This window comes from Enoplosus armatus, chromosome 3 (assembly GCF_043641665.1).
Source record: "Enoplosus armatus isolate fEnoArm2 chromosome 3, fEnoArm2.hap1, whole genome shotgun sequence".
Classification (NCBI taxonomy): Eukaryota; Metazoa; Chordata; class Actinopteri; order Centrarchiformes; family Enoplosidae; genus Enoplosus; species Enoplosus armatus.
The window spans coordinates 14,234,379-14,247,880 of record NC_092182.1 but is presented as its reverse complement, the minus strand read 5'-3'; the positions used below and the strand labels follow the sequence as shown (position 1 = coordinate 14,247,880).

Below are 13,502 nucleotides of genomic sequence, written 5' to 3'. Positions count from 1 at the left end.
CACCAAAGCCAGAAATATCCAGATCCTACACAAAGAGGCTTTAACTTTGGCTCCTCCTGCCTACAACTTTAATATATTGCTTACATGTTATTGTTCACATACAATAACACTCTGAAAGAGGCCATTCTGCATGATGACTGCTTTTATTTTTGATACGTAACTAGATTTTGCTGAGAGGTCCGTAGCTACCTCTGCGGACACTGAGGTCATGTGCCTAGAGTTTAGTAACCTGGAGGGAGGTTAACTTTACAATTTAAAAACATTTACATGGAGGATATTTCATAGGCTGATTCCAGTATTTCTAGACTCACTGTGTTTAAATGTGAATACTCCTAGGCCATTAAGGATAAATGAAGGATTCAGAATTTCTGTATTTTTATTCCTGGCTGTGTGGAGAAGGCAGCATTTAGACCTTCATGTAGAAAATTCACATTTATGGAACCTAGAATTTAACAGTTAACAGTGAACTGAAAAACAAAATAATAAGAAGAGACCTTCTTCTTGGTGTCTGGTCCAAGAGGTGCATTGGGAAAACTTGGACACATGACTTCAGTATTTCTAAAATCCCAGCTACAGGCCTGTTTGCTGATGATACTTGTACTCTTCCACCACTGGATATCAGTCTTAATATTTTGATGTGTAGTCTTAAATACATGCAGGACTGCACATTGTGGAAGATGCGTATGCTGTGCCTTATTTTAGGATAATATGTGTGTGTTTAACTGCAGGATATTTCAGTCAGATTTCCACCTTAGCAGACGTTCAAGAGAACGTGATGAGGTATCTTCACGTCATGAGCCGCCCGAAGGTCATTGACCACGAGCATGACACAGTGTGGACTGAAGCTTACGTGGACAGTGCTGTAAGTATGTCAAAGCGATTTACTGCTTCGTCTGAAGCAGCATAATGACTTCCTGTGAGTGTTCAAGTTATTAGTCCTCATTCCCAATATACATTTGTATATAGTGAGACTGCATGCTTGTATGTACAGTGCAACCACATGCTCTCTACAGAAGCTGGATATTGCAAGGTGTTCATGTTATTTTGTCCATCCCTGTACCGTACAGTAAGTGTGCACATGTGTGCGTCTGCTCTCTCATCATTATTCTTCATGCTGCTGGAATGATTCCTCATTATGAGCTTCATTAATCTGCATGGATCTTCCCCTCGATGTACATCTGTGTCCACAAAGTCAACACGCAATATGGAGGCTTTAACTCACTGGATGATTTGATCTTTATGCGTCTCTTCTTTCATTTCAGCTTTCCCAGGCTCATAAGGTAAGTATCTACATGTGATCTGATCTTTTACGTGCTCTCAGGTAGAATCATATTCATAAAACATAATTTGTTGTCTTATTGTAAAAGAATCAACCAGATGCTATTTGAAGTAGTTCTGAACTAGTAGCAGTAAGCAGATAATGGACAGGTAATATAAGGTGTCGGCAAATCTGAGTCATATTGTTTAAAGTAGAAGTGACTTGAAGGGTTAAACAGCTGCTTATTGTACCGACTTTTCAATATCATGCTTTAATATTTCCTGGCAAGGCTAAAGTGAGGAGAGGCTCTTCCCTCTGAGGGGCAGGAGCAGTAGAGGAGCATTTATTGTACTTCTTTCCAGTATGGAAACGATGAGCATACACACACACACACACACACACACACACACACACACACACACAGGAGGGTTGGGAGATTGTCCTCTGGAGTGTGTGCTGTTGTATCTCAGCCTCAGACACACCATTCATCATTCTGTGGATCATTGCATTTTATCTCCTAAAGCCCATAATAAAACTGACATTGGAGGAGAGACCAAGAAAGAGAGAGAGAGAGAGGGAAAAGGGAGAGAGAGGTGGAGGTAGAGGTGGTGAGGCGTCTGTGGGTTTACCTGTGTGTGTGTGTGTGTGTATGTGTCCAGTTTCCTCTTCCATTGTGTGTTGTGATGAATTTAAGGACCCACCATTCTTCATTTTGTCAAGCTAGCTAGTACACACTGCAGTTCACAGCTCGTTTGCTTCATATGCATGCACACACTCAAATCAACCACACACACTCACACAAACACGGACATAGACACACTCAGCTGTGTCGACTCACGAGGTGAGGGAATAGCAGACCTACTTTAACGGCGCTCATGTGCTTAATTATGTCAGCCTTCATCCCACCGAGCTGACCTCGCCTCCTCCTCTGAGCCCCACGTGAGCCTCTTGTGGTTTTTGAGTTTTTGACATCAGAAGCTGTGACCAGGATCCTGTGTGATTCTGCAGGGATTCATTTGAAGGCTGCTTTTAAACATTTTGTGCAAATAATTAATGTTGTATCTGTGGCAAATAGTACTCTGTTTCTAGATCTAGCGAGACTTTTTTTTATGTGTTCCTTAGTTATGAACTCGCGCTCCTCTCTTTTCAATCTGGAAATTTTAATTGAAGTTTGTGTCGGTTAGGATTTCTCCTCACTGGTAATTGGCTACTATAAAACAAATTTTTTTTACTTTCAGACGTGAGTTTGTTGAATAGTTTAAAAGTTTTGTTTAGGAATAAAATTATTGTTTTAATATCATCATTAATAGCGGGGGGGGGGTTTCTGCAGATGTTGCAGTACCACTTGGAGTACAAAACACTTTGGAACCTCAGTTTGTCTAAAAGTTGAATATATATGCAGTATAATATGTGTAACTATGTTGGTTTTTGTTGAGAATGTACTGATTAAGAAACGCTGAGTCCATTTTTAAGTTTACAAACCTGATCAGAGAACATGCTGCCACCCTCTCATTAGGATCATTCAGCTAAAAAAGCAACATTCAACTGTCTGAAATTCATTTTCTTTTCAGTTGAAAGAGAAAGCCGGCCCGAGTCTGATGACTACAGTAGCCATGCCTGTGTTCAGCACAAAGAATGAAACAGTGAGTACAATTGCTCAAGTACTGTACTTTTTGACATACTTTACTTTTTCCATTTTTTCTACTTTATAATTCTACTTCACTACAATTCAAAGGCAAATATTGTACTTTTTACACATCTACTTTACTTTTCAGATTAAGATTTTACATTAAGAAACACATAAGCGTGGCTCCCAACATTTTTGGCTTTTGACCCCTTAAAAAAACCTCTGTCTAGTTGGAGCTCCTTGTCTTTCAGATGTCCATGAGTTATTAGCAGTTCCACCAAAGAGACATTTCCTCTCTAAACTTCCCACATTGTTTAATTTATAAAACTATTTGATGCCCAAAGAGGTAGAGAAAAGTCCATAAATGAATAGAAATGTGTGTAGCAGAACTTTATTATTTATTTTTTCCTTCCACATTGATTATCTGACGACCCCTCGGATTTATCTTGTGACCTAATACTGTATCTAACGTGGTTAAAACTAGCTACCCCATGATCAGCTGGAATAGTAAAATTCTGCTTACACATTGATGCATCTCTATTAACAATCTAACAATGTCATGCGTAATAATACATCAGAAAGAGTACTTTTTATTTTGATACTTTAAGTACATTTTGCTGATAGTACTTCTGTACTTTTAATTAATCAGGGTTTTGAATTCAGGCCTTTTACTTGGAGTATGTAGTATATGTAATAAATATGAGTATTTTCACGTTGTGGTGTTGGTACTTAACTAACTTAAGCAAAGGATCTGAGTACTACTTCCACCACTGCGGAGTGACTGAATATTCATGCAGTTGTCATCTGAAGTTGTGTAAGTGTGTTTTGAATCTTTTCATGCAGAAGAACCAGGGTATTCTGTTGGGGGTCGTAGGAACAGACATCCCTCTGCAGGAGCTGATGAAGCTCATCCCCAAACATATGGTACAATCAGCTGTTCTTTTACTTTTGCTTTGAATAAATGAATTTGTTAATATGCATTTCTTTAATAATTTCTCATTATTGTGTCATGTATCACATTTTGTGTCTCCAGTTAGGAATCCATGGGTACGCTTTTGCTATTACAAACAATGGCTACATCCTGACACATCCGGACCTCAGACCTTTGGTAACTCCGCTTCTTAACATTACTTTTACATCAGAACAGAATTCCCTGACTTTACCCTGTTCTTCCTTTTTGCTTTGTCCATGCAATTGTATGCATAACCGCAATGATGAATTGAAAGCCTCCATTAACGAGGGCACGCAGAGACAAATGTGTTATCTGGTTAGGAGGCTAAATGGGCTCGTCTGTAATCCCCACCTTTTCCTTTGATGTATGCATGCAGGGATAAAGGCCACTCATAGGGCTGGCTGGCCTGAGATTTCCCAGAGGTAACTTAACACTCGCTGGCAGAGACCACAGCCGCTCGCCCAGGGACCGCTGGTTCCTCAGGAGCTATGGCTGTGCTAGTGGATCTGTGTGTGCCAGTGTTAGTGCTGCTCCTCTCTGTGCAACTGTGTGTGTGTGTGTGTGTGTGTGTGTGTGTGTGTGTTGGCCTGTGTTGTTTATTTTGTGAGTGTGGCTAAAACTGTGCTGTGGTTGTAGTCGTTGACTTTCTTGTTTCTTGTGGACCAGACGACATACACTAGCAGAGTTTGTCATGTACACTTTAATGCATCGATGTTGACTTGTTTTGAGCGTGGATTCAATCATATATCCTATCAATCATGTTAATTATTTTTTATTTACCTGACAGTGTTAATTTCACAGACGATTTGTTAAATAATTACACAGCATAACCTCCATAACAAGGCTTGATAAATAAGAGCATACAGCAAGTCTTCATTTTAACACTGAAACACAAAAGACAGATTACGGTGAAGCTTTTCTGCATATATTTATTTCTTTAATATCAAGCTCATACATTTGAAAAAGTGTGTGTCACATGCAGATTTCACAGTTGGGTCAGGCTAGATTAGCAGACATATTTTAAGCCGTGGTTGAGTCAAAATGTCATTGCACAAAAGGGATTATTAAATTGTGTATATTGTGTTCCTCTGTGCAGTATCAGGACGGTCAGAAGAGGAGGAAACCCAACTACAGCAGCGTGGATCTCTCTGAGGTGGAGTGGGAAGACAAAGATGATATCGTACGTGTTAAACCCCTAAAAACCATAGAAAAAAGTCTTCTTCTGTGCAAATATATTTTTCGTGCAATATGAAACACTAGATGTACTTTCGCCTACATGCAACATTGTGTGACTGCAACTGACACAATGTTCAGTAGTTTGTCCAGTAAATGATGTATTATTTCACATTGACCCTACAAATTATCAAGGCATGACTCTGTTCTCAGTATCCCAGTAAAATGGCAGCACAAACAGGCTGCTGGATCAATGACCCAGCCTCGACTTCTCCGCTCTATGTGCCCCTTTGTGTGCTTTATCTTTCAGCTACGAAACGCTATGGTGAACAGGAGGACAGGGACTTTCTCTATGGAGGCGAAGAAGACTGTGGATCGAGGGGTGAGGCTGCAGATAAAGATGATTAGTGTCTCCCTATCAGATGAAAGTTGTTCTTTCTCTGTTGTCTCTTGACTGAAGGAGCAAATCTCCTCTGCACTTCTTTTTCTGCTCTTTCAGAGGCGTGTCTTGAAGATGCACAATGACTATTACTACACTGACATCAAGGGAACACCATTCAGGTGGATGGAAAGTTTGATTACAATCCTAAAACGACTTTAACGTCTCTGTGAAAGTAAAATGTTGACCGACTGGTTGATTCTCTCCTCTGTTTGTGCCTCCAGTGTTGGAGTGGCTCTCTCCAGAGGCCATGGAAAGTACTTCTTCAGAGGAAACGTATCAGTTGAAGCCGGTATGTCACTCCAGCTCTGACATTTACTCTATTAACAAAAGGCTGAATACAGTGAGATGCATGTCAGTCTGACCTGCTTGTTTGGGAGGGCTTATTGTATCAGGCTGGCATTGCTCAAGCGTTACTGACTTGTGTTTTTCAGGGCTCCGTGATCTGGAACAGCCAGATGTTGCCCTGGCAGATGAATGGTAACGCTGGGGTTATGGGAGTGGGCATTCATGCGTTATGTAGGTTATCCCTCTGTGTTCATCAGGGATGTGGAGGCCTGTGATGTAACAGTGTGGCTCTGTTTGGACAACAGGACTTACTGCAACACAGAGGAGCAGCACGAGCACCGTCACCTGACCCAGATTCAAGCCATCAAGCTCTTCATGACGGGCCAAAGACCACACCTCAAGTGTAAGAGACATCTGAGTCAGACCGGTATTAATTAGACTACATGGAGCCTTAAACATAAGGGTCAGAAAGGTCTGTATTTGTTAATCAGGTCTTCAAACTGCTCTGCAATATTCTGCAGGTGACAGAGAGCTGATCCAGGAAGTGTTGTTTGATGCTGTGGTCACTGCTCCACTGGAGGCCTACTGGACTGGCCTGGCCCTCAACAAGTCAGAGTAAGAACATTTTGGTGTAACTTTATATTCTCACTTCATATTCTCTTTTCAGGTCTTTTTCAATTCTCTTTGCAGGTACAAGTGTTAAGTCATTAATGAAAGGTGTTAATTAGGGTTTTCTAATAATTAAATGTAAATGTAAGTCATCTGCAATTATAAATTAAAGGTTCTTATGATAGTGCACAATAATTTAACCCAAAAATGATTCTTATTAATGGCTTATAACTGATCTATAAAGCATTATTAACTATTAACAAAGTCATTAGTTACAACCCCTTTATAAACCATTGTATTTTGAAAGTTATAGAAAGAAACATTAAAGTCATATCGCTTAACCATTTAATGATAGTTTCCTATTCTTTCAAGTATGACTTAAAACAATACTCAAAAGCCCACATGTGCACTGAAAGCACTGTTGGTTGCTTTAATTTTTCCTCCTGTATGTACAAGCTTCTTTAAGCAATTTCAATGTAAAAGCCCTTCTGTGCAAAAATGCATTTCACAGTTCAGCTGAAGCTAATATGTGCCTTCATCAGTCTTACTTAAGTAAAATTGAGTGTATATCTTCCAAAGTTAGTCTTTTTGTTATGAGTCTCTTTGTGCTCACCCAGACACAGTTTCCTTGCTATGCAGTGGTGAGTATAGTGGCAAAACCTTCCTCACCACTTCTTGCAGGATGTAAAAGGTTCTGACTCATGTAGTCCACCATGTCCAATTTTGACATGAACTTCTGGAGCTAATGACTCCCCCTGGTTGGCTATCCAGTGATAACAGACGAGGCACACAGTAGTGAGTGAAAAGACGGACATGGACACCCAAACCCAAATGCATAATTTGATATGAATGAATAAAAAGCAAGCGAGTTTGAGAAGACAGCATACAGTCTGACTCTATGGCAGTCTATGGTCTAACTAATTATTTTTACAGTATTCCTCCAAAAGGAGAGCTACTTTAGCTGCGTCAAGAACTTTCTTCCGTACACCATTCAGTTTAATCAGCATTTATATATAACATTTATAAATGTCCTACATCATGCATTTAAAGGAAAAACCTAAATTACATGTGGCATGTTATAATTGTGTTTAAACATCAGTCAGGAATATTCAGGGAAAGCACTGAAAAAGGAAGCACAGATGTGTTTATGCAGCACTGCTCCACATTATACCAACAGGAACTCAGACAAAGGAGTGGAGATCGCCTTCCTGGGTACACGAACTGGCCTGTCGAGAACCAACTTGTTTGTACCGGCAGATCAGCTGTCCAATCGGTGAGTGGCGGCGCTCAACATTTCTCTAATCATTAATTACAGCTCGAGGGCGAGGCCGTGATTGTGCTTGATGAATCTAATCCGTTGCTCCTCACCTCGATTTCATTCTGCGTGCTTCCTCAGAGATTTCCTGACAGCGGAGGACAAGGAGGGTGTGTTTAATGCTGATCACTTCCCTCTGTGGTACAAGAGAGCAGCGGAGCAGGTCCCCGGCACATTTGTCTACTCCATCCCCTTCAGCACAGGTCTGCAGTACAAAATAAAAGTTCCCTGAGTCCATACAAAACTACACAAGACATAAGTCTATCTGCCTATTGCTGCTAAATGATCTGCACCTTATGTTATACAAGTCTCTCTTAATATACTTTAAATTATCGAGTGCAGCATTATGTAAAATCCCTCTTTGGAAATCCATCTGGTTGCCTTAGTCATTCAGCATTTTAACATCTAAATCAGTCTTTTTCTATGTCCCTCTTTTTGTTATGGATTGTGGTTTTTACTGGTTTCCACTGATAGGATGTGCAGCACAGCTCACTTCCCTCACTGCTTTCCTGCAGTTAATGTGGCCCACATTCTGTCTGCTAGCCAGAGGATGGAGAATTCAGCTTCACTCTCCAGGACATTTACCACCTTTCCTCTGTTAATGATGACTGCATCCACTCATAACCTGAAAATGTCCTATTGCAGCCCCCATTTCAGAATTATTAGAGTCATCTGGCTGCAGAAAAAAGCTCTGACTGGACTCCATTACTGTAAAGTAATGGACTGGTACTGCGGTTTCTTCTGAGGCTGGGGCTGCTGAGTAAAGGGCACCATCTAGTGAGCAGAAAATGTAATCTGGACAAATGACTCGTAGTTTATTCTCTTCCTCTCTAGCTTTAGAAAATAAGAGTGTGGTTTTGGCCAGCACAGCAATTCAGCTCCTCGATGACAGAAAGTCTCCAATTGTTGCAGGTAACAGCCTCTAAAGCATCTTTCTTATCATTGCTATCCTCATGTTGATACTTATGTTTGGATATTGTGCTCGGTCTTGTGCTCAGCTGTGGGGATCCAGATGAAGCTCGAGTTCTTTCAGAGGAAGTTCTGGACTGCCTGCAGACAGGTTACTACACAACAACTACTGCGACAATAAAATTGAATAAAATTACAATAAAATGAGCTCCCTAATTAAGTTTGAAACTAAACTCCTTGTGTTTTCTGCTCAGTGTACAGCTCTGGATGGAAAATGTAGCATTAGCTGTGATAACGAGGTAAAAACAGTCACACAGCTCTGGCATATGAAAAAACAAATTCAGGTTGTTTTGTTAACGTAATCTTTTTATTCACCTTCCTGACAGGACATTAACTGTTATCTCATTGACAACAATGGCTTCATTCTTGTCACAGAGGAGCAGTCTCAGGTACTGTGTGCATGTTGGCGTTAACATATTTACATCTATGAGCAAAAGTTGAAATAATGGAGACACCTAAATACATGTCCCCCTTTTATAACTGCTTCAATTCTCATCAAATGTTTTCCCACAAGTCTTGAGCATGTGTGTAGCAACACTGGACCATTCCTCCAAAAAAGGAAAGTTGAAAGATCCTGAGGAAAGTTTGATGAAAGATGGAGGAAGGCAGACATTTCACACTTCCCAAAGAGATTCAATAATGTTTATATTTGAGTGTTTTGTGTGTGTGTGTGTGTGTGTGTGTGTGTGTGTGTGTGTGTGTGTGTGTGTGTGTGAAGCTATGTGCTCATGTGCTTTGACATAACTTCTCTCTCAGACAGGGCTCTTCTTTGGAGAGGTGGAGGGTGCCGTTATGAACAAACTTCTCCAAATGGGGTCGTTCAAAAGGTCGGAGACACAATATAACACTTCTCTGAGCCATGAACTGATACATTAAACCTAAGCTTAAAAGCATGACGTCACCCGTGTCATATTTGATGTTTATTAAAAACTCTGCTGCTCCCTTTGTGTCGCAGGATCACGCTGTATGATTACCAGGCCCTGTGCAAAGAGTACGCTGGGAGCAGCGACAGCGCTCGCACTTTGTCAGACGTAAGTGTGCAGACAGAACATCGGCTGGTAGATTTCAAGATATAGACATCACATGCAAGTACTTTATCGTCTGTGGTACACTACTGTACGTCTACATTTAAAACCATCAGCATAGACCTCGATAAACCTCACAGGGTTTGTGGTGAACACTGTTTGCACACTGATGGAACATCAGTACAGAGCAGTTTCACAATGAACATTATTTCATTATTGCACACAGATTCTGACATTTTATGCTCTTCTTTCTCTTTCAGCCATTCTCTGCTGTGAAGTGGCTCCTGACTGAACTTGTCATGTAAGAATAACACTTTTTATATATTATATGGGCCTATAAATTATATGATATGATGTAACTCTTAATACTAAGGGTATATTAATAAATAATATTTGATAAGAACAAAATGTAGTAACTTAACAAAGTTATAAGTTAAAGAATGGAGACATAAGTGGATGAACATAAAAAAAAAATACAATTGTTTCATCAAATACCTCAGCTATAAACACATTTACATATTGCATCCTATCAACCATGTACTAATATTAGTTCTTAACTCAACATGTCAACCAGTAACAAGATACATTGATTAATGGTTACTTAATATTCATTATTTTCAGTTAATGTGCTTAAATGGTAATGAATGTCTTCTTTAAGTATTTATACCCTTTTATGAAGACATTAGCTAATGCTTATCCTTGTGTTAACTCATTAATGAATATTTCCTCATAACTATCATTGGAAACATTTGTTTTAATATGATGTGTTTTATTTTTTTCTAAAGTTTTCTGCTAGAATTTAACCTGTACAGCTGGTGGAATGTCGACCTTTCAGTTAAAGGTAAAGTGTGTGTGTGTGTGTGTGTGTGTGTGTGTGTGTGTGTGTGTGTGTGTGTGTGTGTGTGTGTTTGTGAGAGAAAGGGAGGTGAATGTGTGAGAGGGAGTTTATGTGTGGTTTTGTCAACGTCTGCGGTTGAGTTAAACTTGCTTTGTCACACATTCAGCTCAGAGACCTCGAGGTAAAACCATGATGGTGCCGTGTGATACAGAATACCCTGCCTTTGTCTCTGAACGCACCATCAAAGAAACAACAGGCAACATTGACTGCGAGGGCTGTATCAGGTACTGCTTCAGGCCAAATTTAAAATAGTTACACAGTGAATCATCAATCACCCCCTTTGCTAATAATATCCATCCATATTAAACAGTCGGTGTTCAGTCTGTTACTATTCATTTAACATTTTAATTCCAGCCTCTGTCTCTGTTTGGGCTGCAGGTCTTTTGTCATACAGCAGATTCCCAGCAGCAACCTCTTCATGGTTGTTGTGGACAACAAGTGTGACTGCAGCAGTGCTCCTCCAGTAACCATGGATCCCATCGAGATCATGTATATCCTTTTTAGGTGAAACACAGATGTTGGACATGTGGAAATATTTTCTGAAAGCATTTTCATTTCAGCTCCCGATTAGATCATAATAATACTGAGTGTGAGAAATGTTTTATTTCATCTTTAGGGTTCATTTTTGTGGTTACAACACTCAAGTGTTCCTTTTCACATCAGGCTAACTGTGTGTATGTTGGTGAAGCTCTGAACATGTTAATTTATTTACACCCTTGACGCCTTTGAACACAACGAGTCACTGAAATGTGACAGACTGAAGTTTCAGAAGGACAGAAAGAAGCCCGACTCATGTCACCCTTTCCACCCTGAGGTATGAGAATGTGTGTTTGTCTGCATACAAGCGTGTGACTACATGTAGAGCTATACAGTGAAGTTGATACTGGAGCACAGGAACTAACAGTCTGGTTTATGTGCCGGAGTATTTCTTGGCCAGGCACAGTGACTTCCTGGTGGCCTCACGGTGACTCCAGGAAGTCACTTCACCTGGCCAAGAAATAGTCTGGCACATAACCCCCCACAAAACTTTTGTTTTTACACTTTGGATTTTGTATGAATTAAACAAACAAGATATAACATGTTAATTAGTGAGCTTTAGAGGTGCTGGTTTACCCTTGGACAGAGCCAGGCTACCTGTTTCCCCTCTGCTTTCAGTCTTTATGCTAAGCTAAGCTAACCGGCTGCTGTAGCTTCATATTTTCCGTACAGACGTGAGTGATATCGACCTTCTCAACTAACTCTCAGCAAGAAAGCGAGTGAGCATAGTTCCCAAAATGTCGAATCATGTCTCTAATGATATTATACAGTACATGCCTGGAGCGTTAGACTGCAACCTGTGAAGCTACATTTATGTCAAAGATAGATTTTGTGACGTACATAATGCTACCCAGCCATCCACAATGCTTGTCTATTGTGGTTTACATCACATTTGCTACTTATTAGGGTCAAAGCTCAGCCTCATCTTGTTCAACTGTAATGACATAATAAACCAACTAACAGTAAGTATTTATAAGATCATATGAATGTCACAATTAACTCCATAGATACTGCAGATCAATCTATAAGACACGCATCAATCATGAAGCAAGATGACCACTTTTATGAATTCTAGCTTCATGGAAGACAAACAATTTATGTGCAATTCGATCTTTACAGGATGATTTCAGTTCATAACAGCTTTACAGCTTGAGTCTAATTTTTGTAGTTTTGGCAACAATTCTTATTGGTAATAATATGTTTGTACTCACCAAGTTAATTGCTGAGATACCGGAACGCAGTGATATTGCAAAAAAAAAAAAAGGTGTTGAATCATGCTGGTCTTAAATAAACCCAGAGGTTAGCAAGCTTATTTGGATAAAAAAAAACTGAAGGTGAACTGAGGGTGAATGGTAAAATTATCACCCAAAAAATCAGTTTAGAGACCAACTTACTGCTTCACCTCTAACCGTACCATACGTGCAGTTTTCCTGTACAATGAGGGATTATTAACACTATTTCAGGTGGAAGTGGTTTAGATAATTTGGCTAAACTGTTGGCTTGTTTACAACCTATCATGATCAATCGAAATGATGGCCAAAACTGCAAAAATAAGAGTGAACTAGTTCAAAAACAACAGTTCACATTTATTGGCATCCACTACTGTCTTTCCCAGATAAAACAAGAGTGAATCCACCCTGTTAATATTTAATATCATACCCTGTACAGCTCCGTATGTATCACAAATGACTGTCTTCTGCAGGAAAATGCCATGGAGTGCGGTTCAGCAACGCGCCTCTCCAGTCCTCTAACAGCAGCTCTGCTCCCTCTGATAGCAGCGACCATCAGCAGGTGACCATTAGCAGCAGGACTGGACTTCAGTAAGGACTAAATCAACAAGAAGATGCTTATAAACACATAGAGAACATGGTCAATCAGAAATGAATTTGCTCATACCTCTGCAACAGGCAGCACTCTACTAAGAAAAAAATCTATCTGTAGCACTGAGACTCACATCCATTAATGCAGAAAACATAAACGATGTGATGCAGCAAAAGAAAATGAGAATAATGGGAGTGCTTGGTGGCTTTGCTCAGAGCATTGCAGATCACGCCACTGGCAGTTTGGCTATTGTCCTGAATGTGTGCTGAAATTAAATAAGAGAAAGAAATACAGTATGTCAACAATAAAAATAAATGCCTAGGAGTACAGGTATTTCTCTATTGTCAAAGTATAAAGTATAAAACAAGTCCCTTGTCCAAAGGATGAAAGTAAGACATCAAATATGTTTGTTTCTTTGTTGTGAGGAAAAAAATGAAGGCTAATGTAAAAGTCTGCAGAATGTAAAATGCACTTTTGTCATGTGTGAAAAGAATGCAGAGCGGTCTTGTCTCTATTTTTGGCATTGCCGTCATAGTTTTCTTTCTTCAAATATTTTACATTTATTTTGTAGCTAAATTGTTTTTGATGTCA

The 13,502-nt window shown here is 39.8% G+C and overlaps 1 protein-coding gene across 1 annotated transcript in view; it reads left to right on the top strand.

The window, feature by feature from the left end:
• The window catches only part of cacna2d3 (calcium channel, voltage dependent, alpha2/delta subunit 3), a 33,203-nt gene extending 20,318 nt beyond the window's left edge, over window positions 1-12,885 (top strand). Inside the window, exons 13-38 of the mRNA XM_070902105.1 lie at window positions 729-862; window positions 1,263-1,280; window positions 2,830-2,901; window positions 3,729-3,809; window positions 3,919-3,993; window positions 4,934-5,017; window positions 5,321-5,392; window positions 5,510-5,571; window positions 5,674-5,741; window positions 5,884-5,929; window positions 6,043-6,140; window positions 6,259-6,352; window positions 7,524-7,619; window positions 7,743-7,864; window positions 8,502-8,573; window positions 8,660-8,721; window positions 8,825-8,869; window positions 8,957-9,019; window positions 9,387-9,457; window positions 9,586-9,661; window positions 9,916-9,956; window positions 10,441-10,496; window positions 10,660-10,777; window positions 10,932-11,044; window positions 11,285-11,367; window positions 12,793-12,885. Of these exons, the coding sequence (XP_070758206.1) occupies window positions 729-862; window positions 1,263-1,280; window positions 2,830-2,901; window positions 3,729-3,809; window positions 3,919-3,993; window positions 4,934-5,017; window positions 5,321-5,392; window positions 5,510-5,571; window positions 5,674-5,741; window positions 5,884-5,929; window positions 6,043-6,140; window positions 6,259-6,352; window positions 7,524-7,619; window positions 7,743-7,864; window positions 8,502-8,573; window positions 8,660-8,721; window positions 8,825-8,869; window positions 8,957-9,019; window positions 9,387-9,457; window positions 9,586-9,661; window positions 9,916-9,956; window positions 10,441-10,496; window positions 10,660-10,777; window positions 10,932-11,044; window positions 11,285-11,367; window positions 12,793-12,885 (2,015 nt within the window). The remainder of the gene's footprint in view (window positions 1-728; window positions 863-1,262; window positions 1,281-2,829; window positions 2,902-3,728; window positions 3,810-3,918; window positions 3,994-4,933; window positions 5,018-5,320; window positions 5,393-5,509; window positions 5,572-5,673; window positions 5,742-5,883; window positions 5,930-6,042; window positions 6,141-6,258; window positions 6,353-7,523; window positions 7,620-7,742; window positions 7,865-8,501; window positions 8,574-8,659; window positions 8,722-8,824; window positions 8,870-8,956; window positions 9,020-9,386; window positions 9,458-9,585; window positions 9,662-9,915; window positions 9,957-10,440; window positions 10,497-10,659; window positions 10,778-10,931; window positions 11,045-11,284; window positions 11,368-12,792) is intronic.
• The last annotated feature ends 617 nt before the right edge of the window (window positions 12,886-13,502 follow it).